This window comes from Meleagris gallopavo, chromosome 21, assembly GCF_000146605.3.
Source record: "Meleagris gallopavo isolate NT-WF06-2002-E0010 breed Aviagen turkey brand Nicholas breeding stock chromosome 21, Turkey_5.1, whole genome shotgun sequence".
NCBI lineage: Eukaryota > Metazoa > Chordata > Aves > Galliformes > Phasianidae > Meleagris > Meleagris gallopavo.
The window spans coordinates 8,827,899-8,851,628 of record NC_015031.2 but is presented as its reverse complement, the minus strand read 5'-3'; the positions used below and the strand labels follow the sequence as shown (position 1 = coordinate 8,851,628).

The window sequence follows — 23,730 nt, the reverse complement described above, 5'->3', positions numbered from 1 at the left end:
AAAAAGCAACCAAAAGGCCACCAGCACCACTCTATCCCACAGATACATGACATATACATTTTCATTATATAGATATGTGTTTTCACTCCGCATTTCAATTTTTTTTTATTAAGAAGTCCCCTGCACTCCCTGTAATCTTGCTGGAGCAGAAAAGGACAGGAAGGCAGAGGCCAACCTTCTGTTTAGGTTACCCACAGAAGTGAATAAATCCTGGATAGGCACTTGATATAAATCAAGGTGGAATTTAACCACTAAGAGTAGGTCTCTATACAGGCAGATAATTATGACAAATGGATCCCTCACAGAGAATACAGAAACTTCATAAATGCTTTCCAGCTACATTACATTCCCTGTGTGCATTCAAGTATAAATTTGCTTTGGCACATAAAGGCATGGAGACAATGACCTCTGTTTTTCTGGTTGGCCCCTTTCTACATTTATTATTAATGGCCGGAGTTTCACTGCCTCAGCCTGTCTTGTTTACTTAGCTATATTTGTTTTACATACAGACAGTCTCTTACTATATTCAGTAAGGAACATAAGGGAGTCTTGACTGGAACCTCTAAAGACTGCTAACAGGAGTTCAGAGATACACCTTTAGAGTGGTATGACATTCAGCATCCCTACTTTGAACATCTTTTGTAGTCTCCCTATTCATGGGATACAAAGCTTGTTTAAATTTTGATTTTTGTTAAATAATTATTTCAAATTCTTTGGCAAGTTTCTGTGACACTGCAAAACTCTATGAAAAAAGTAGTATTTGTCCTGAATTATTTGATTAACAGAAGGATCACGAATTAATAGCCCTCTAGATGGTGCTACTATTTCAAATAAGCTGGATGCTTGCAAACTTCACTGAAGTCTATCTACAGCAACCTATGAGAAACCAGCACTGACAGATGTCCTGACTTCAGTAAAAGAACAAACCAGAAACAACATAGAGTTCATCTGGCAGAGTTAGCAGTGGAGAAAAGTGTGTCAGTAAATATAATTGCTTCTTTTTAAGGGCAGTGAATGCCTTCATATTGCACTGCTGCAGAAAAAAAATTAAAATGTATTGATGAAAATTACCTTTCAAAGGCTGGCACAATTTTCTCTCTGAATTCCAATTTTCTCAATAATTTGCTACTCATCTATCTAGCATATCACTTTAGAACAGATGAACTTTGAACACAGCCACAGAAACAACACTCAAGCTCAAACTGAAACTTGTTGGCTTAAGGATATTTGTATACTCATGTTGTATTTGTATATTACAGGGTGTTAGGTATACGTGCTTTAGTGATACATAAAAAGGAAAGAAGGTAATCTACCTTTTCTTGCCCATCGCAGCTGCACAGGTCCAGCACTGGATCATTGGGTCAGATCTTTATCACAGATTTTCTCATCCTTCCTTTCTGACTAGCTACTTTCCTTTCATTGCTGTTAAAAGTCAAGAACAAAAACTTTGATTTCAAAATATTACTGTTATTATACATCTGATCTTTGAAACATACAGTCTATATAGCCATTCTCTCTAACTTTATGCAAAGTTCATCTGTTATCTAAATAAATGTCAATTTTGGGATCTTGTTAAGCCTTCAGCCTCAGTAACAGTAACTGGATATTCTGGAGTTTACCCAAACTCTGGGTAGAAGAGAAACATTCCGTTCATTTTGACTACCCAACCTTTACAATTTCAGAGTATATTTGTTCTTGTGTTATGAGAAAGGCTAACCACATCTTTAGATGATTCATTACTTACCATTCTTTTACTGTGTCCCCATTTATCTCCTTTCCAAGAAACATTCTTCACAGCAACCTACCTTTGGTCTCTTGGTAATTTTTACTGCTCTTATCCATTTCCATTATAACACAGTTAGTTGGTTTTCAAGGTTGGAAAGTCAGGAAATTAGGGCCTGTAGCTGCTCAGACAAACACTTGTTAAAAGAATCTAAAAGCAGACACAGCTGGCAAGTGATAACCTTTTCTCTATAGGCCTTTTTGTTATTTTCATATTATCAATGGAATATTTACCATTACTGGCCACTTGCACCAATCTGCAAAACTTAGTGAAGGACCTGTAAGCTAACAATGAGAATGTCAGCTCAGACCTCAGAAATACATGAGAGCACTTACAAAGAGTGAAAGAAGTGAAGACTGGGAAAAAATCTGCATCAAAAAACAGCTCACTACCATACTGACAGCTCTGAACTGTAGGAAATTCTCAGTGTATTTAATGTAAAGCAAAGCAAAAGAAAGCAAACCCACACCACACTATAAGAATTGTCTAACACTTTGTAAGTCAGCCTACATGCAAATATCTAGCCAAGTAAATATAAACCAAGCAGTAAGTATCTACTTTCTTCCAGATTTATATTAAAAATAACCATGAAGACATGAGTTTAAACAACGAGTAGTTTATTCAAGATACTTAATGAATCCTTGCACACAGTCATATCCTAACTTCTTTGGCCTTTTTCCATAAATCTCTATTCTTATGAAGGAAGTGTTTTAATTGTCCTCCTTGTAAGAACCAACACAAACAACGGGAATTAGCCTTCTTCTTAAAAACAAAAGAAGATCAGACTGACTTTGGAAGTGATTCCTTCAGTGTCTCACAATCCTCTGGCTCATAATAAGGTTCCAAAATGGGTTTCAATTTGATTTCTTCTGGAAGTTTTTGTGTTTCCTCTCTCCTGCTTCCATCTCTTAAAAGCGGAACCAAAGTTTTCCAGTTTTTCCCTGAAACTAAAAAGGAAAAAAATGGTTAATTTCTTCTCCACACAAACAGAAATATACAAGTGGTTTGAACAGGAAGCTGATGGAAGAAGAAAGAAGCAGGAAGAAAGGGCTTTGTGGAATTTTTTCCACATTCTGTTTTCCATACTTCAGCTGGCAAGCGCAGCAGATTGCCTTAGAATTAAATTACTCTGTGCTGGATGCTGGACTCCCAAGGAAGCTTCCCGAAGAAGCCATATTTGTGGCCTCCAAAGTAGCTTTTTGGCTATGTGGTTGCCAACATACACTGTCACAAGCCCTCAGGATTTGCACATATTATCTGCCTTATAAAATCAACAGTCAGAATGCTGAATCCATAGTGCTTTTCTTCCAGAGAATAAAACTGCTATGTGAATAATAAGCCCACACAGTCCTTTATATTTTGTTGTTGATTGAAAAAGACATAAACTTAGCTTCCATCATTATACTTAAATGCATAAACAGATTGCCCTCTAACAAACAATCTGTACTGCTTCTATCACTAGAATCTAGGTCCCTGAAACCCTCACCTCTACCAGGCTTAATAGAGTAACTGGGATTTCGTTTGAGGTCCCCAGAGCACCCAGGATCTTCGTTGATTATGCCCAAATTAGTATTCCACGTGGACCAGTTCACTTCATCAACTCTGGGGAAAGAAGAACAAAAAGAATATATATTCTAAGAATTAAGAATCACCTTCTGCCATCTCTCAAGTCACAAATCTGACCCAGAAAATAGATTAAACTGACTACTGTAATATGGCACTTGTTGGAGGAGTGCTCCAAGGGGACAGTTCTTTTTACCAAAATCCATTATCAAATACCTTAATGCTGTTTGTCTATAAAAGATTGCTCATTTGACATACAAGCAGGTTACCTAAAGCACCATCTGTAATCATCTTGGCCATCAGGTGTGATCCCCACCAAGACTTGCTTTCCAGATCGGAATGAGCGCCTCAAACAGTTCAAGTAGCTGTTTTCAATATCCAAGATTGTGATGGCTCTCTAACAGGAAAAACAAAGCAGACCACTAAGAACCTGCTGTTTCAGTCACGCAAATCCTGAATTCTGCCTTTAATTAGAAAAAGAAACCTTGAGCTTTTATTGTTAACACCACCCTAAAGCATGCATCAGACCCCTCTATGAAACATCACCTCTGTTAGCATGACATTTAAATTCTCCACAACCTCCATCTTGGATAGCCTCACAGAACCAAGATACCTGGAGTTTCCAGATGCTCTTGCTCTCCTGTGCAATTTTGCTCACTGTTTCTCCCATCAGTGCAATAAGCATATTGAGCAGGAGGATGTACGTAAGGATGACATAGAGAACCAAAAGGATGACAAACACAGACTTGAACCTGTAGTTCTCTGTAAACTCCAGGTCTCCCATCCCAATAGTGAACTTGAAAAGTTCCAAGCAGGTATAATACAGACTGTTATAGGATGTGCGGCCTCGTTTTGTATGGCTGCATCGGGCACATTCAGAGCTATTTGTGTCCTGCCCCTCATTGTCATCTTCAATTAAAGTCACCACAGCTGTAGCAAAAGAAGAATCACAGAGAAGATGAAAATATAATTTGAGAACATAAATCTATTGCAAGCAATAAAAATGAGCATTAAAGTATCAGATAAGACAAAATACGTTCATGGCATTTCATCCCCAATGAAATTGCTCTATAAAATAGTCCCCATAACTGTCACATTTCAGTAAGTGTTGTCTCAGGTTTGTCTATGTAGAGCAGGATGACTGTTCATCCATTCAGCTTTGCTAAGCAGTCTGAGACCCAAGGATGAAAAGCAGTCATACACATAGTTGTTATTCTGAAAAGACTTTTGTAACAAGATTGATTTGTCAGTTTTTCTTTGAAAATAAAAATTCTAAGTCAACTGAAAAATATAATTTAATGAGATTCTTTAAGATAACAAAAAAAATTAACTCCAAGTTTGATATTACCTGTGGAAAATCCCAAGAGGAATACTAGATAGACAAACATGAAGCGACATAAGTCTCTTAGGATCATCTGTAACATAGAAATGGAACATTTTTCTATTGCAAAACCTTGAATGTAAACTGCAACAAAAGTTGGTAGAAAATATTCCTTCAGTTCCAGAAAGCAACTGCTGTGAAGTGGCTGCTCATGCATTAAGCTGTTGTTTATCCTGCCAAGATGATCAACTTTAATACAGAAAACATTTTCCTCTGTTATTCAAGCAATAGTTTACATATGTGTGCAAGATATATGCTTAACTTAAATAGTTTCATCTTTGTGAATATAAATCACATTAAGATAATTGCCTCTTTCTTCCCCTCTTGGACTAACTGGCTACATCATACACAGAGGCTTATTAGCCAGTTACTGCCTCCTACTTAATTGCTCTGTTTGGTAACATGTAAACTACTCCTAAGGAAATTTCCAGCTCGCAGAAAGTTGTGCTATTTCACACCAGATGAGCTCTGTACTGTTCTCAGTCAACTTACATCCATGTCTATCCAACTGTAGAGTTACTTCGAAGCATAACAGTAACAGAAGGTATAAAGTGCATGGATGTGGAACAGGTAATTTTTTCAATGACTTAAAAAGTGTATCTCTTTGCTCAGAAAATAAAAGTTGAGTGTGGTTGTCTGATGGGCTTTCCCAATGGCATCACGAAAGCACCTGGTGACTCCACTCCTAGAAACCCAGGTATTGGTGGCAGTTTCCTCTTGTAAGCACTCTGCTGGCATCATCACCCACTCACTGTACTGACCTTCGCAATCATGACAGAGTAAATGCCCATCTGCTGGAAGCCACGGGTGTAGTACAGCATGTTAGCCCAGCCCAGAGCCAAGGAGAAGACCATGGAAGCCACATACAGTTCCTGGCCACAGAAGTACAGCACCACAGAGCTCAGGAGGAGCAAAGAGTGAACAAAGCTGAAAGACAAGTATGTTCTGAATCCAGAGTGCTGAGACACTCATAGGTGGTATGAACAGAGGAGAAACATGAGACATACAGCACACTAAAGACACAGAAGCCTTGGCAGACCCTTCCTCTCTTTTCCATTCATTCTTTTCCTTCTCCAGTCCTACAATTTCCTTTGCAAGCTCCTCAGTTTCCCCACATACAAACTTTCATACACTCTTGCTCTTCAATCTGACTGAAGGGAATAAAAGTCCTTGATGATATTCATTTCTTTAGCACATCCTCTCCTTACACAGACACATGAAATTGCCTATTTTAGCTGCCCTTCCTCTAAGAAAACAAAGGGCCCAAATCATGTGAAAGTTTCCCTCAGGAATGGGAGGATGTCTGCATACCCAGTGCACATACTGCACTGCAAGTCCAACTTGGAGATCTATTTCTAATTCAGTTGCATGATGCAGTCACTACATTTCTAAATGCTTAATCTGCTTTACCTCCACAGGACATTACTGATCCAGACACACTTGTTTAAGTGCTACAATAGCCACTGGCAAGTATTATGTAAGGTATCTACCAATTAGAAGTGGTTTAAGCCAAAGCAACAGATCTCACACAGTCATCTGCTTCATGCTGAAATACAATCACAGACACAGGCACTTACAAAAGAACTTCACTGTAACTGTCAACTATCAGTGTCTTCAATGATGGGCGCCTCTGCACAAAATACTGTATCTGAAAGAAAGAAGGAAAAAAAAGACTACGTTTGTATCCAAGGAGAGAGTAAATATCCCAAGTGAATGCATCAGCTAAGCGTTGGTTTCTATAGCAGGGAGCTGGTACCCATACAACATCTGGCAAGAACAGTTAAAAGAAAACTGTTGCAAGGGAGACACTTTGGTAACATGACATTCCCCTTGCATCTTGGGCCTCACCTCTTTTGGTGACACCAGTCTATTTAGTTAGTGGTCTGAGGATCTGTGAATCACTGTATATTCCCCAATGGTTGCCAAAAGGAAGGTGACTGACTTTAAACTAGGACAGCTAAATTTAAGTGTAGGCTTGGCTACTTGCAATACTCCATTCTTACATTTTGGCCAACATAACTGTTTAGATGCTCATTGACTTCTTAGGTCTTTCTTCGTAAAATAGATAGAACTGTAACTTAGGGCTTGTTAGCAACCTGGTATCTCCTAACTTGGGCAAAGAAAAAGCTTTTTGATTGAAACATGGATTATCTTGGCAACGAATTCAAAAGGCGGGTTTGGTTCTCACTTGCACTTATAGCAAAAAAGAGTATTTCAAATATCTTACCCCTCTGAAAAAAAAATACAGTCCTCCCAATACACTCAGTATCTCTCCAGTCACTCGAAAATATTCCCCAGTGCTGTGACCAAAAGTGAAGGGAGGCTGTGTAAAACAGAACACAGAGATAATCAGCAGAACTAGAGATAGGAAAGACCTGTCCATGCCAGTGGCTGAAAACAATTACATTTCTGAGGTAACAGGTTAAATTTCTGAATGTGCTGCAGAAGGGTGCAAGTCTTGCCTGAAAAGCAAGTGAGATCAAAGTCTCCCTCCCACCTTCAGGAAAGGAAGAAAACTGACATTAGGAGCACACATGCAAATGGGAGGCTGCTCTGGGATATCATGCACTGAGAGGGACAAAATAACATACATTTTCCCCCTTCTGCACAGGTCTGTAGTAGGCAGCTGTGGTCAGGATGCTGATATGAATTGCATATACAAAGAAGTTGAAGTAAAATAAGTGCTTGACAAACCGGTCCCACTTGTCTTGCAGCAGCCTGTTAAGGGGTTCTACCAGCAGCATCTCGTGACGATTCTGAGTGGAAAGATAAAGAGGAGAAACTTGACAAGTTGGTATGCACTGGGCTTTAAAAATAGCAAGTGATACTCAATTTTAGCAAATGTTTCCTCTAATACAAATTGCTGTTTTACAGAAATGACACAAAAGATGTACTGTGTAGAACACAAAGCTCTTCTCCAGCAGTCCCCAGCCTGCAAATAAATGTCAAGGAAGTACATACTTACTGGTGTTTCACTACTGTAGGCAATAATTTCAAGCACTGAATTTTTCTCACATGTGTCTATGCAGGACAGGTCATAAAGAGATGAGTGGACAGGTCCATAAGCCCATTCAGTGAACTTCCTAGACAAGTGTCTGCACTCAGGATCTTTGATCTCTCGTCTGAGGATGTAAGCGAAAATCTAATTGCAAAAGAACAACACAACCAACATTTCAGTGCTGACAGAGTTTTAGTTCCTCAATATCTTCATAACAGATGAATACTTTCATTTAGATTAACACAGTTTAGTTATGCTGAAGTTAATTCACTGGACTAAACTGAAAGAGATTGAAGTCTGAATTAAAAAATACAAATTTTCTCACTGTATGCTGGTGAATGGAAAATGCAGATATAGAATAAAGTTCATTTCATTGCTTTCTACTACATACAATTTGCAATTATCCATGTTTCAAACCTACCAGAGAAATACAGAGATATTTGTTATACATCTGGAGCATACAGTCATGATGAATGGAGACTGTCAGATGGTGAGTTCCATCCACCATCAAAAGTTCAGAAGATAGCAAAAACCCTTCTGTTTCCACCTGGGCTGTCTTACATACTGCTAGTATATATGTAATGCCACCTGGGCAGATGCATGCATGCACACACTCTTCTCAAAGGCATTAAGCACTATGCAGTTCTGCATGTTGAACTGCAATATTAATTCCTCTTAATAGAAAGGACTTAGCAATAAGCAGTGATAAAATCTATCCTGCATAAATGTTCCACCTGTACTCTGTATCACATAACACAGGAAAGGACAGCTGGACACATTTGCTCACCTACCCCTATCTTCCCTGTTTTGGCTGCCAACGTTAATGGAGTCAGCCCTTTTTTGTTGGTGCGTTCTTCCAACTTCAGGATAGGATTTATTTTGGCACCAAGGATCAATATGTTATTGTACATCTTGGTAACAAACTTGGTATTATCCTTAGTATTATCTGCAATCTCCACCAGAGTATGCAGGACCATATTGCCCATGGAGTCCTCAGCAGCAATATCAGCAGCCTGGTAGGGGTTCTCAAGGAGGAATTTCACAATGCAGAGCTGATTGGTGCAGGCAGCCAGGGACAGGGGCAGCTCTCCTATGGATAAGAAATGAGTGGTCAGAATGCCTAGTACACATGCATAAACAGAAAAGAGACCATGTTATTTTCAGCTTACACCGTGAGAAGAAGAGGTGGATTTCTCTGTTTAATTCTTGTGATTCAAACAGCTATCACATTTTCTTCAGCTTAACTGCACTTCAGAAACATGGCTGCTTATAAAAACACAAAATAAGGACTGGTGGAAGGTTACAATCTCTCAAAAGAAAAGTGCTCAAAAGAAAAAAAAAGGATGTAGACAGCAAGCTGACAATGAACACCATCAGCTACTAACTGTGTTTCTTTATAAACTCATCTTTGGGAAGTAAATATCTGGAGTAAGTAATGGATCAAACCATTTATGACTTTTAAGCCTCCAGTCTCACATAAACAGGATTATTTAACATCTTTCAGTTGGGATAATGCTAGGATAACTCATTCAATAAAGCTCATAACGTGCTTAATCCTACCAAAATAAAAACCAGGTTTCCCTTTGATTTTCCTGAAGAACTCCCCACATGCTCTTGCATGAACATCTGCTCCATTCTGGACCAAGAGTTTAACCAGGTACATGTTCCTTCTCTCAATGGCAATGTGGAGTGCAGTCTGGCCTACAGAGACAGAAAGAAATCTTCAATATTTAACATAAACTGAGAGCAGCACAATTCATTCAGCTTCACATAAGATGGCTCATAAGAGAGCTCTGTAGACTTAAAAAACTCTAGAATTGAACAAAAAAAGATGGCACAAACAGCAAATGGAAGTCCCTTGTACTTGCTGTTAAATCACTCTGTCACAAAGGGTGGAATATTGCACCTGTCTAACAAGACATATCTAGCATGAATGCACTGGTTGTTAATCACACACTGCAACTTTGGGGCACTGCCTCCTCAAGCATAACACCTCACACAGAAGACTAAGAGCCCTGCCTAGCCCTATTTCCAATCTTCTCAGCAAGAGTATCCACTATTTCAACTGTATTCACTGTTTCCTTACCCTTGTAGTAGTTGTCAGTATATTCTGCATTTACAAACTCTTTCAGAGTTCCAGTTTTCTTTGCAATATCCAGCAGCAAGGGAATGGTATCATTTTTCCCATCATGTAGATTCAGCATGGCTTTCAGTAAGCAGGTCTTCCCAGTTTCTGGTTCTATAATGAACAAAATTACAGCTACACAGAAATGTCTAGGAACTCATCATCTACACCCAAGCATGCAAGAATTAACGTGGTTCTTTTGAAAAGACAAGAAAATCCAGCCAAAGTTCCACAGAAAATATCAACTTTTCTGCATTCTCCTGTGCCTTCCAATCAATGCACTGCCTAATCAGTAGGAGCTACAGGCTACCAGAGGACCCTCTACAGCTAATTTACATTTAACAATGCTGTTTTGTGCAGGAAGTTTTTATTCCCCCTCGCCCTGCTACCCATCTCAGGAGCAGTCTTGGAAGAAGACAAGGGCAACTTTAGGTATGTGACATTATGTGGTACCTTTGAATTCATCATCTGTGAGATGCTTCAAGGTCCTATTAAGATAGAGCAGCAGATCATCCAGGTCCTTTGTGTTGCCTTGGGCTACAGCATCAAAGATCCTTCTGCGGTCATAAAATTTGAAAGCTTTTTCAGAGCAGCCTGTGATGGAATCTGTTGACAGGAGCCTAAAAGAGTAAATTTTAGTTACTGAAACCAGACATTTAGCAGGCTTTTTATAAACTACCATAAAACTATTTTTCATTTGCTTGTACAAAATTGCAAGTACTACTGATGAGTACAGATGGATCTCCAAAATGTACAAGATCAATAACATCTGACAGCAACTGTCCTGATAAAATTATGAGTTTGCTGCTGAAATGTTGAAAGCAAGTTGCATTGAAGTACAGCAGTCTAACTGCGGTGTGGGATCCAGGCAGTTCCAGGTTCTTATTCTGAGCAATGTCCATTTACTGAGCAGTTTCAAGCATGTGAGCTAAATCTTATCATTAAGATTCATGGGCTGGATTTTTAGAGATGCCAAGAGATAAGAGCTACTATGAATTTCAAGCAAAATACTCCTTACTTTAGGCACCAAGAATAGCAGAACTGAGAAGACAGGCACGCAAATGTGCAGACAATAAATACTGCTCTAAGTAGCACAGCCTACAACTGCCAAAATGTACTCATTTCAACCAATTTTAAAAGGCAAACTTACTTGTGAAGTTTCCCCCTCTCCATATTGGCATGAAATTTGATGACAGAAGGTGCCATCAGGTGATCCATCTGGTAAAAAGAGTCCATTGGAGCCATGTCTTTGTCACTGTCCCCCATCACAAACCGTCCACGTCTTGCAAAGATGTTGCTTCTGGATGGCTGCACCTTGCTGCTGAATGTACCCTGGAGGTTGTCAGGTGCTTCCAGTGCAGAGTCTTCCCCATCCGTGTGTTCATCTGTAACTTCAGATTCTTCTATGTCAGAACTGCCAAATTTCTTCATCTTCTCAAGAATGGAAGACATGATGAACGTGCAGCCTGCAACAAACCACACAAACACCTCAGGTCAGCATTTTAGAGTGCCCCAAGTCCCTTTTTGCCTATGCTCCAGAAACAGCCGGGAATTAATTGATTTATCTCATCTCTGAAATGAAACAGAAGGACACATATTCACTATTCTTAGAGTTCGAGTAGTTTGGTAGGTTGTTACCCCTACGCTGTTGTTTTTTTACTGTCTCCACTGCCCCAATTATTTCAGAATAGAGAAAGCAAACCAGAGTGTACCAGAGCTTGCCAGCCACCTCACTGCAAAGTCAGTCACTTCTGCTTAAAATCAGCCTCATTCTCCTCCAATGTCTGTCAAGGCCTGAACTTCAGACCACAAATAATCTCTGCATTTATATTTTCTTTTCTAACTGATTTGTGCCACAATATATTTTCACAAGTACATCAAGCCTGTGATAAAAGCCTGATATCTTGTGCTGTAATCATATCTTAATGATCATGAGCAGAGAGGGCTTCCTGTTTATAGGAAGGGTATCACTTAGTGGCTTTACCAGGGTTACAGCAGTGCTAGATGAAAAGTGGGGCTTGTAGCTCTTGTGAGATTGGTGCCGCCTCAAACACAAGACTAGGAAATAGAAAAGTTTACCACAGATAAAAGATGACTGTAAGACCACAGGTTTGATCTTGTCTGATTTACAACCACAAAGAGCTTGACGCAAGTTAACAAATATGCCATACTAAACGTAGAATAGGGATTTTGTCTTTCTTATCAAACTGCTTTGACCAATGAAATGTTAGTATTCACATCACTGAATGTGAAATATTCTGGAAATCCAGTGGAGATAGGAATACATCATACCAGAGCTACTACATAACTGGCTTTAAGAGAGAACTGGATAGCTTTAGAATCAAATTCTAAAATTCTAGATTGCTACAAAATCTTACAAACACTCTGAACATCAGTGTTACAAAATCTTCAAAAGGCTTTCAATCATAAACCAATTCCAGTCATCAATAATTATCTCTGTACATTCAGTTTGAATTCAACATAAATAAGCTTCAAGGCTGTTTCTCTTCAAAAAAAATCTTCTGAGGGATCATCTGCAAACCTACAACGTACACTAAAGCTCCATTTTAACTCATGCATGGCATGAGTTAATATTTACACTAAGAAGCACTTACTTTTTCCTTTCCAAGCAGGATGTGAAAGAGTCTTGTCAGGCATTTGCATTTCCTACAATTTTCTATAACATACGTGAAAATAAAACATCAATTTGCACATTTAGGGTAACTGGAAGCAAAACAGCAAAGTACAGATGAAACACTAAAGACTGCAATTTAAATTGCTGAGTCTTCTGGGCTTACCTTTCAAGTCTTCTGTGTCCCTGTGTCCAATCACCCTGAAAGAATAACCGTATTTTATTAACTGTTCTGTAAGTAAGAAGTTCTCAATAGAAAATATTCTTCCTTGGAACATTATACCAGAAGTACAGAAGAACAAGCATGGTAGGTAAAAAGTTACAAACATACTTTTATAAAAATGGAAAAAATATAGTAGGAATACAGACATGTATGATTTTTGTTTTTAGTCTCACTTAAATCAACGTGAATCAAGCCAAAAAGATCAGGGAGGTGGCTATGCAAAATGGAATCATGTATTTTCCACGGAATATATATATTAGAATAAGCAGAACAGCCTTAATCTTGTCTTCCTGGCAATTTACTCAAACCTGTCTCAGTCACTGCATGTGCTTCTATTTCTAATGCTCATTGTCAGTATCTTTGATAATACACACAAAGCTGCATTTCCTTTTAAGTTTGAATTTGCATACAAAAAAATAACATTCAAATTCTACAGAAATATTCTTGAAAGAAATATACATCTCCTGGAAAAACATGTAACCCACCTACTCTTGAAGTCTATGTACATCAAAGCTTGATCTGATAAATAAGGAAACACTTTTTTAGAATGTCTAACTGAATCACAACTTAAGATAAATAATAAACTGTTTACAAATAACTAGCAAGCATACTACTCAAATACATGTACAGAACTTACAGATGTTGCAAAAAAATCCTGTCTTCTGCAGAATAGTCCAGTCTCAGTAAACTCCCTCTGCTCTACAGGAATTTGGTGCCAGAGATTCCTCCTCCTAGATGCCTGGGCTGCAAAGACTTCAGAGTTTGCTTCTCCACTTCATTTGTCTGCAAAATCGTTCTATGTGTAGATGATTTGTTTTTTTTTTTTAGAATCAAGGAAAGTTCAGTAGAAGAGGGAATAGAGTAATAAAACCATTAAGAACAGTTCTGGAACCAGAAGCATCAGTAGCTTCTATTCCCAGGAGTTTAGCAAAGCTCTTTACAAGAATCACAGCAAGTTGCTGTTGTTTTTCCCCCACTAATTGCATTTAGTAATGGATACTCTTCTACAGATTTCCTCTTCGTAAATACACTCAAGCTTGCAAAACCCCCCAAACCATCAAACAGCAATTGTTCCTGTGGGTCACAGCTTCATTTCACTTTACAAAACTTTGTAAAATCTGCCACAGCTCTTCTCTGAGATTATTCATCTTTCTGGGCCCTCTTGAGTGGCTGCAGCAAAGCCCTGCAAAGTATTTCACAGACAAGCTGATTCTGAAGAGTTGAGGGAGAACCGAACTGAAAGTCCTAAGGATATTCTATCATTCCACATTCCTACTATGCTTTATTTAAATAACACATATGGAACAGTAAGCTTTCAAATAGCGTTGTCATCAGGAAAACAACAGCAACAGCAACAAAACAATTGAATCAGAAAATGGATCTAATATCCTTAAAAACGAAGAACTGTGTCAAATATTGTTAAATGTACCATTCATATAGGATCTTTCTATCAGACTAGCCTAGAGAGTTTTTCCAGAAGGTTAAGTCAATAGGCTACAGCTGTCAGGCTAGAAAAAAACTCCAGTTCCAGCTCTAGAGCTATGGAGTTACATAATTAAATTATTCAATGAAATTACAGAGCATAAGAGATCGTTCTAGTCCTACCATCTATCTATATATAAAAGAATAACATATTTGTCTATTCAACAGCAAACTAATTACACTACTTAAAATACCCTGTGGAATCATACACAAATAAAATATAATGCCTGTGCATTAATACATAAATACAGATTACCAATAAACCAGGTTCTTGGCTGGTCCTCCTGGAACTTTGCTGAGCTAAGCATCTGCTTCAGCATTATGATTAACTCCTTCGTTATTTTCAGTGCAGGGCTTAGTAAGAAAACGACATGGATGGTCTCCCTTAGTCTCTGGCTTCTTGCTTTTGCTAAGTGTTCCTTCTCTCCTCCCATTTCCAGCATCAGCTCTTCTCAGTCTTGCCATGCTCTGATGTAAGCACTTTGGGAGCTTTCTGGAATTTTCTGAGCCTTGATGTCTCCCTCATCAGCCTACTTGATTTCTGTTTCCTGTGAAGATGTTACTTCTTTCTTACCAGCAGCCACTCCATTACTTTCTGCAATAGCTGTCAGAGGTAACATATTCTACCTCCACAGGGACCTTCTTGTAGGTCTTTTCCAACCTTGGTGTTTCTGTGATTCTTAAAAGGTGTAAGCTCATCAGAATGTGCCAAAGCTGATCAAAAGCAGGAATGACAAACAAGAAGGCATTAATTCCCTTTTCTTGGGTGCACCCCATAGCCTTATATGGTGCCACCAAGCTTCTTAAATAAGACTGAGATCCTTCTCTGGTGTCATGCTGTATGCATACTATGAGAGACCTTGAGAATAAGAAGTCTCCAATGAAAGCATCATGTTAAGTTGCTGCTGTTGTTTCTCCTAGTCCTTCCAAACATACTTCCTACCAGGAAAACAAGCCTTGCATGAAGTATCATTTCATGCAGAAAGTTAATGGCTCTTTCCTAGTCACTCAGTCAAATTTAATGTGATGATTACTTCTTATTTCACAAATGGGAATTTGTGAAACAGAACAAGGAAAAACAGAACAAGGAAACAGAGGACCCTGTGCACACAGAAACAGACATTAAATGCAAGCTGTTTTTTTCAGTGTAAGATGCAGTGTAAGTGCAAGATAGCAGGTTGAATACAACTCCAGAGAAAGCAAAGAAGTGCAAGGAAACACTGAACAGCCAACAACAAAAATAATAATAATTAAAAAAAGATGACGCATCTCAGGCCATTCCAAATAGTAATTTATTTTCTCTGGAACATCACCATGGCAGCCCCCACAGCAGCATCAACATCTTTCCCATAAACCACAGGGAACGGAAAAATCCTTTCCACTTCCTGCCTCAGCACCTCATTCCTGGCAAGAGCACTCCCGCTCCCCAGAACCCTCCGCACTCCTGTCTCCATCAGGCGCTGCACTGGCAACATGGAACAGAGGTTTTCAACGAGGCCGCGGCACACAGCTCTGGTGACGTGGCCCAGGGAGAGCTCAGAGGCAGCAATGCTGGTCACTGAAGCCAACTGCTCAGGAATGTGTCTCTCTCCAAACAGGGTTGGGTGGACTGAGAGACGGCTGTCATTTTGATCCAAGGCTGCTTTGATTATTTTTGCATAGATGGCAGACTCTTGAATCTGAAATCCTGAAGATCAGAAATATCATGTTATTAATCTGAAGAGGTTTAGTATATGTTACACGTGGAGACTTAAAATGAATTGAGCTATTTGTTCAGAAAAATGCTGTATACCTTCTTCCTTTGCATCAAAGGTAGTTATTTTTCCAGGATTATGAACTCAGTTCTCTCAATCCAAATTTATCTACTATCTGTCATACCAGAAAACCTTTTCTGTTTGAAGAAATGGCTGTTTCTAGTAATACACTACCTGTCTCTGCCTAAACTGTGCAAAGTCACAGAAAACAGCACCTCTTAAAGGCAATAATGGCAGACTTCACACACAATTTAGCCACTGAAGCTGAATGCTGAGTTCACTTCAAGAACTCACTGAAAGAATGATTTCAGAGCTTATTTCTGTACTGTGGAACCCAGGAGATTATAAAAATAAACAACAACAATGAAAACCAAAACACCACAACCATAAACACCACATTTAAAGCACTTAGATGATAAATATGAGTTTAAATCTTAAAATCCATCAGACTGCTCTAAAATATGCATTAAAAGCAACAGACAAAAATCAAGGGATTCTTTTGGACTGCAGCCATACAAAATCAGAAGCTGTTCTAGAATTTATTGACCTTTCCTTTAAAAAAACAACTTGCAAAAAACATTCTCTTCTGTTCCTAAAACAAAAGAAACCTCCAAATCTAGAGGCAGTGTGAATGTTGAGCCCAAAGATGACTGTCGAAACACATTCCCTACCTTCCAAAGGAAATTCTAGAACCAAAGAAGCATGACCCAGGCCTACATCCTTGTTCCTTATACAGCATGACAAAACAGCCCTAAGCTTGCTCCTTCACCATAGCTTCCCTTTACGCTGCTGATCAACCACAATTTTAAGCCTTAATTACCCTTAAATTAATTTACCTAGCTCTTCTGTCCACCGTGCCACCATGTTCACAAACGTTGCTAGCACATTGCCCCCATTAAGTGATGCTGCCACTGCCAAGTAGTCACCATCAAAGTAAGGAAAGTAAGTGACAGCTGAGGAAGGATCCGGTGTCTCTGGAGGCTGGAAACCCGAGGGCATTGAGATAGTCAGCTGAGCAGAGGTGCTGATATTGAGAACTAGAGAAAAAAGAAAAAAATCAGTGTTTCCAGTCCTACTCTGAAGGAGGACAATGAGAAGAGCAAGTAAGATATCAAAATGATCATACCTGCATCAGTTCTTTCAGTCAGACAGGAATAAACAGAGCACTGGAAGTCTCCCAGAGCAATTCCCACTTTTGTTCCCTTGGGTATTCCATGCCATGCACTGATTGTCCTGCCTGCAATACTGCCAGGGTCTCCCACCTCTGGAAGCAAGTGAACAGGAAAGCCAGACTTTTTCAATCTGTAATCAGAACAATATCATTGCAGGAAACAATATCATTGCTGGATTTACACATGCTTTCATCTGTTTAGAAAGCTCAGTCCTGTGCAGTGTTCCAGTTCAATAGGTTGAGTGAAGAAGAATAGTCAGGAAGAACAAATAGCTTTTCTTTATATACAATTTGATTACCTGAGATCATAAAGCAATACTTGTGTAAAAAGTTAGACAGACAAGGAGTTCCACAGTCAAGGGACAACCATAAAAATTCAGCTTTAAATTCTTCGACAGAATTTTGAGCTGTCATGCAGTTAGTGGTTCAAAACCAAATCACAAAGAGTTAAGTCCAACAAACTCCTTATGTAAATAAACTGCAAGGCACACTATTTTGCTACAGCAAAAACAGGAGGTTAGTGGGAGTTCAGCATGCCAAACGCAAGTTCCTGACACTCTTTCAAGGTATTAGGCACTAATTTACCTTCATGAGAAGATCTTGGAATCCTGGCCTAACCTAAGCCCTGAAATACACACAGCCTTATGGCTTTGCCCTGAAAGAGCAAATCATTAAAAATAAATAAATAAAACCAGTTTCCTGCAATACTTCCCATAGCCTACAGAAAATTGTAACTATTATCACTAATAAATCTCAACAGTTACAAGGGAGCTCAGTAGAAGAAGACAGTATTAACAATATTTTATCATCACAGCCTTAGATGCAGCATTCACTTCTTCATCCCATTCCACCATCACACAACAGAGAGAACAACTCTGATAAGTCTCTCAGCTATGCTGTCTTAGGTATTTCTAAAAATACAGTGCCAGATTTTATATAATGCAGACATAGACAACTTACAGAACAAGAGCAAACCCAACAGTCCTTCAGTACAAGCCACACCACAAGTAAGATCACTCTATTTGTAACACATTCATACTTAAGGCCCAAAATGGTGTTCACTTTACATGACACAAAGCATAAAACCCACTGATTGACCTTAGCACTTACATGTCAGTATTCCAGCTTTTGTTTCTGGAATTAAAATATCCCCAGCTGGCGGCATTCTGGACAGACATGAGTGGCTTCTTCAAGTCACACAACATGGCAACCACATAGTCATGGATAGTACCAGCTGCATCATAAGACTTCAGAAAGTCTGGACTTTTAAACAAAACATTTTAAAAAGAAAATCAGCAAAGGGAGCTTTTAGACCCTGGAAGCAAGGTTATGTCCAGTGCTACAGCGAACTTCAGATGTATGCAGTCCCATCTCCTAGAAACAAAATAGTAATCTCAGTATCTCAGTGATTAAATTGGATTTGGTGGGCTGTTGTTTTCTGTTAATTCATTTTTGCTTGTTTGCTATTTTGCACGTTTTTAATTGGATTTATTTGCCAAGCTCTTACCACAGCAATACTGCTGGTATTTCCTCATGGAAGATAGAAACAGTGGCATGAACTGTCTAGGTTTGAAAAAACAATACAGCAAAACATACAAGGAAGATAATAATTATTTGTACAAGAATGTCGCATTCCAGAGCATTTGAGAAAGATAGTAAATTCCTGCAGTTGCTATAAGATTCACAAACTACACAAATGAATATGTACCAAGTAGTGAAACAGAACGGGAACAAATCAAAGACTTTGGGCTCGTGAATTGCACAGCTCTAAAGCAAGATCATGTCACATCCCAGGTATCTACTGAACACACTGACTGAAAACAACATCTAATAGGTTTGTCCCTGTTTATTTAGCCTCAACTTATGGATGAGGAAGACATCATCTCTGAGAAACGCGGCATCCTGCAGATGAAACTGAAGACCAAATCCTTCTGGTGCAATGTTGTAAGTGAAAAACTGCATCCTCTGCAAAAATGCCACAACAAAGCAGAGCATCAGTAACACCTCGTAAGAATCATGGTGTCTAAAGAAGGAAGGAACTGAAATTAATTTAGGGATTGTTTCTTTAACATCTGGCGGCAACCAGCCAAACCAACTCTGTTACTGTTTTAGGCACGTTTGTACTTTCCACAGTCTGCACAACCAAAGTTACAGTGTTCAAGCTATTTTAGTAGACCTTCTTTGAGCAGTAGGCTGGACTGTAATTATTTTATTTCTATGTAGTCAAAAAATTTTCCTTTCATTAAAAAGATCTGCAGTATTTTTAATGAGGTTAGAGAGACGTGCATGCTCAGTTGCACAGTTTATATTAAAAACTGCCATTATAAATACTCTTTGACTACTTAACATTATGATTACAAGCCCCTGAGCTCACAGGTGTATTAACATGCTACAGGAATACTAATTGTCACATAAATTGAAGATGAGAAACCATAAGTGAAACAGCCTGACAGGGATGCCCTTTTGAGAAACAATGTACCTTTTCTTTAAATACCAATAGATGGTGGCACACCCAAATCCTGTAGCCAAGCTGATGTGCGACTGTGGCAGAGGAAGAGAAGAGAGGAAGGCAGGGCTGCAGCGGCCATCTTGCCAAGTAACCAGATGACTGACTTCCTCTGGCTCAAAGATAGGGCCAGTACCACCCTCTGTCCATTTGCAACCTGAAACACAACAGTGTTTGAGAAGTCCAGTAATTACCAGCAGTGCACTCACTGCCTGGCATTCTTTACTTCTGGATGCTCTGTTTGTCAAATACAATGGAAAAAAAAAGCAGAAACAGTGATATCACCCCAATAGTGATTATAATCAAATTAATTAGTCACAGTTTCAGTCCTAGATAACATCATAATTCCAGTCATCCTCAAATAATTTTGCATTTCTGCTGAGAGGTAAGAAGCAGATATACAGCTCACATATACAAGAGCTGAATTGCCACATCGTGACTGAAGAACACAGTATTAGTATGATGGGCAGTGCATAGTTTCATCCATCTTTTGAATCAAACCTAGTTCTATATGTATTAAGCAATGGACTGCAAAGTACTAAAGAACACCCCTTTCCAGAGAAGGATTTAATTCAGTTTTATCAGTCTAGCATTTAATTTTTCCAACAGAGATCACTACACCTTTTGTTAAGCTGTCAGATGTTTCTATGCAAAGGCATCAGTTAAATTATGGCAACTTCTCGTGGCTGCACAGAGCCTTCTCAGCAATGTCTGCATTGGTCCAGTGCAATGTGCTGCTTCCTGCTCCCCATGAGAACTCCTAAGGCAGATTACAGACACCTCAGAGCAGCAAATCAAGCAGAGGCTGAGTTCCAGCACTGGCCTGTAATGTTTGCTAGTAGCATGCTCCACAGCACAGCTTCAGCCCCTGCCAACTACTGCTCTCCCAGATAACGTTGGGCCACAACGTGGGGACAGGACAGGCCACATGCTGTATTCAGTTGACCCTGTAACCAAAGCAGCATTTTTGGTTTTGTTGTTGGAGGTGTGGCAGAAGGCTTTCAAGTTGTGCTGTGCCACTTCTCCTTCAGGTCACAGAAGAGACCTGGCTGCTTAACTGACTAGCAAAATATGATTTAAAAGGTTTCTTGGCTGGATATAGGGCTTTGAAAGTATACACACACAGTAAAAAGCAGCCATAAAAGGTGGGAAATATTACAGGAAACATGACAAGTAAATGGATACCTTTTCTTGCTTTTCCCTGTTCTATCAAATCTGTTTGAAACAATTTTCAAAATGCCCAGTTCTAAATGGATTCAAAGAAATATTATTAACCATAAATCTAACCCTAAAGGATGCTATTAAAAATCTAATTTGTATCCCAAAGTGCATGAATTCACTTAGTCTACTCAAACAAATGAGAGCAAACATCCTCTTTCACAAGGTATAAATGAAACAAAAGTAGCATGTGGCTTCAGGAAATAAAATATTAACCAATATCACATAAAAATCTGTGTCTATCACAAACCCAAGAGGTTTTGTTATACAGCCCTTGGGACAGCTGGAAAGCAAGCAACAGCTCCTTCAGTCCATCAGCCTTTGGATTTTTTTTTCTTTGCAATCATTTTAGTATTTAAAGTAAAACTGCAACCAGTAATGAATAGCACTGTGTCTCCTTAAGCATATAAAACTGGCAACTTTTGATAGGCAGTGACCAGCACTTTTGGAAAATTTCTTCTGCAATTTACAATAAATCTCTGCTTATCTCCTATTACTGATTTTCAGTTTTTCTCTTACTGTGCTGCCAAGCAGCATTTCAAATTAGCATAGCAATATTCCCTGTTGGATAGCTACTGCTGTGCATAATCTAACATAAAGATCAAGTACAACTTGCTTTCCAGTGCATACACAGAGCTGTTAATACTGCTTCTGCAGTAGAAGTATTGAGGTACTGAACAAGTAGGTAAGTGTTGCTCTTTTTAATGTCATTCACCTCATAAAAAAAAGTAATTCATGTGGTCCAGAAGTTCTTTCAAACAGCAGCAGATAATACAGGTAGCATATGATGGACAAACAATTAACAATTCACATATAGGCAATTCCTTCACATTTATAATTGCTCTCGCTCCACAGGGATCTCACAAGACTAAACCCTCCAAACAATCAGTGTAAACAACGTGGTTATTTATAGTCAGTAGCTGAAATGACAGTAATTAAAGCAAAATCCCCACAGAAGAACATGCAGTAGTTTCTTACAGATCACTTCAGTGCTCAAAATTTATTTTCTGCATTGTAATACTCTACACAGGAATGCCAAAAAATTAATGTTACCTTGATCTCTTTTCCAAAACACAATCCCATGCATTTGCCCTGTAATGCCAATGTGACTGACTCTTTGAAGCTGCTGCTGAGGTAGAGCAGCAAGGCATTCATTCAGGGCTCTTATTATCCTCCAGCTGTCCTGCTCCATTCCCTGTAATCATGAAACATTATACTGAGCATGAAGCCATTAGGTCTCACTCACTTTATTTATTAAACAAGGCTACTCTAGTCAGAAGCAAAGAACAGAATTCATTTAGCTTAATAGCACGCATTATAATAATATTCACTACTAAATTGAAAGAATACAAAATAAACCACAAAACCCCCAAACCAATACTAGCGAGTTGAGAATGAGATAACAGCATCTTACATTGAAGGCCAAATATTTCTTAATTTCTTAAGACATAACACTCAAATATACCTTTAAAAAAAAATATCATGCTTTTGAAGACTCAGATTACTTTGACAGACCAGAATGAAGATTATAAGACAAAGTATTTAAATACAGCCTACATACAGATATACAGATGTGTATTCTTCTAGCTGTGAAAACATAGGTGTAGGGAGAAGGGTTGGCATCTCTGTATCTGCTTAGAAACCAGCCCTTGGAAACACAACACTTGCCCAGAGAATGCTGACACTTTATGTTCATGTTCGTGATTCATGCTTAATTTGATTGACCAACACAACAGAAATAAAGCCCTTTAACAGGTGCATATGCTTCAGGTTATTTCCATGGGGAATTTCCAGTTAGGATTCCATCTCACATTGAAGTGCAAAATACCCTCCCAGTTGGCAGTGTTTGTTGTTTGCTGACTGGAGCATCAAAGACAAGGTGATGGTTCACAGAACAGGTTTAAATAGTCTTGTGACACCTGAGACTACAACAAAAGCAGAAACAGACTTTCTGCAGGCCTGCACAGTGTCCGTAGTGAAAATTGAGCTTGGGGTACCATTTCAGATGTGTGGGAGGCTCAAGCAGACGCAGTTCATTTGCCTCTGTGGTGCTACTTAAGGAATGCTCCCAGCAGCTGCCTCCATTTTGAACAAAAAGAGGGAATAAGTTCTTGAAGAATTACTATTCTCACCGACTCCACTATTCTCATTGTAACCTGACCATTTCCATACTTAACCAACAGTTTGTGTCTTTCTTAAAATATTTTTACTTCGCTTTCTTGAAGACGAAGCAAAGAGCATTTTAATTCTAATTTCAGATACCCAAAAACATGCAGCAACCATCTGTCGCTCCAGGAACAAAAATAATAATTAAAAAAAAATCCAGGAAAGTCATCAGAGTCCCCATAAACCAGTAACACAACCCAGCCACTACAAGGCAGCCAGCCTGCAACCACCAGCAGCACTTCCAGCCCTTACCTGCAGTCCAGCTTCCACACTGCTGGTGTGGGCCTGTGTCTCTCTGGAGCAGCTCTCTGCCACCACCTGCCCTCGCTCTGTCCCCACCACCAGGGCAGCCTTCACAGAGGTTGTACCCAGGTCTATGCCTAGCACGCAGACGGAATCAGGCCCACCCTCCATGACTGCTGGCAGACGGGACTGCGTTCACCTCGCCCACCACACAGCAAAGCCTACACAGTGCCTGGGCACCACACACCGCTTCTCCTCGCCTCTGAGGAGCTCCGAGGCCCGGCAGCACGCAGCGAGTGGGAACCCAGCGCTGAGGGAACGACCTGGACTCTGCCCTCAGGACACCGGCCGAACATGTCTCACCCTCACAGCGCCTGGGTGCTACCTCCATCTTGAGCGTGACAAAACACCCCTTTCCCCAACCCTCCTCAGCACCCCACGCATCATTAAGCGAAGCTCCAACACATAACCCCAGTCCTCCCTTC

General features: G+C 39.4%; 2 protein-coding genes across 3 annotated transcripts; both read right to left on the bottom strand.

Annotated features, from left to right (window-relative positions):
- Nucleotides 1–1,297: 1,297 nt before the first annotated feature.
- TRPV1 (transient receptor potential cation channel subfamily V member 1) lies at nucleotides 1,298–15,371 on the bottom strand. 2 transcript variants are annotated; one of them, XM_031556467.1, is made up of 18 exons: nucleotides 13,706–15,371; nucleotides 13,343–13,501; nucleotides 12,649–12,683; nucleotides 11,001–11,316; nucleotides 10,304–10,470; nucleotides 9,812–9,964; nucleotides 9,286–9,426; nucleotides 8,517–8,815; nucleotides 7,693–7,869; nucleotides 7,319–7,483; nucleotides 6,955–7,050; nucleotides 6,305–6,375; nucleotides 5,489–5,654; nucleotides 4,695–4,761; nucleotides 3,960–4,276; nucleotides 3,616–3,743; nucleotides 3,270–3,385; nucleotides 1,298–2,730 (listed from the first exon to the last, which is right to left on the bottom strand). In XM_031556467.1, exons 4-18 carry the CDS (start codon nucleotides 11,300–11,302, stop codon nucleotides 2,564–2,566), a joined length of 2,532 nt encoding a protein of 843 aa, XP_031412327.1. In that variant the 5' UTR covers nucleotides 11,303–11,316; nucleotides 12,649–12,683; nucleotides 13,343–13,501; nucleotides 13,706–15,371; the 3' UTR covers nucleotides 1,298–2,563. The 2 variants fall into 2 exon arrangements, with proteins under 2 accessions (XP_031412327.1, XP_019477578.1); XM_019622033.2 differs by having other exon boundaries at nucleotides 13,343–15,371.
- An 86-nt stretch (nucleotides 15,372–15,457) lies between these two features.
- SHPK (sedoheptulokinase) lies at nucleotides 15,458–23,724 on the bottom strand. The gene is made up of 7 exons (XM_003211795.3): nucleotides 23,255–23,724; nucleotides 21,890–22,031; nucleotides 19,592–19,775; nucleotides 18,223–18,375; nucleotides 17,068–17,243; nucleotides 16,778–16,978; nucleotides 15,458–15,874 (listed from the first exon to the last, which is right to left on the bottom strand). Exons 1-7 carry the CDS (start codon nucleotides 23,414–23,416, stop codon nucleotides 15,480–15,482), a joined length of 1,413 nt encoding a protein of 470 aa, XP_003211843.1. The 5' UTR covers nucleotides 23,417–23,724; the 3' UTR covers nucleotides 15,458–15,479.
- Nucleotides 23,725–23,730: the final 6 nt, after the last annotated feature.

Coding starts and splice junctions, on each gene's coding strand:
- TRPV1 (XM_019622033.2), bottom strand. CDS start 11,302: ATGTCTTCCATTCTTGAGAAGATGAAGAAATTTGGCAGTTCTGACATA. Junction 9,427..9,811: donor TACTGACAACTACTACAAGG/GTAAGGAAACAG, acceptor CTGTCTCTGTAG/GCCAGACTGCACTCCACATT. Junction 7,870..8,516: donor CCAAAACAGGGAAGATAGGG/GTAGGTGAGCAA, acceptor TTTTGCAATTAG/ATTTTCGCTTACATCCTCAG.
- SHPK (XM_003211795.3), bottom strand. CDS start 23,416: ATGGAGGGTGGGCCTGATTCCGTCTGCGTGCTAGGCATAGACCTGGGT. Junction 22,032..23,254: donor GTGTGGAAGCTGGACTGCAG/GTAAGGGCTGGA, acceptor TCATGATTACAG/GGAATGGAGCAGGACAGCTG. Junction 15,875..16,777: donor ACGGTGGACAGAAGAGCTAG/GTAAATTAATTT, acceptor TCTGATCTTCAG/GATTTCAGATTCAAGAGTCT.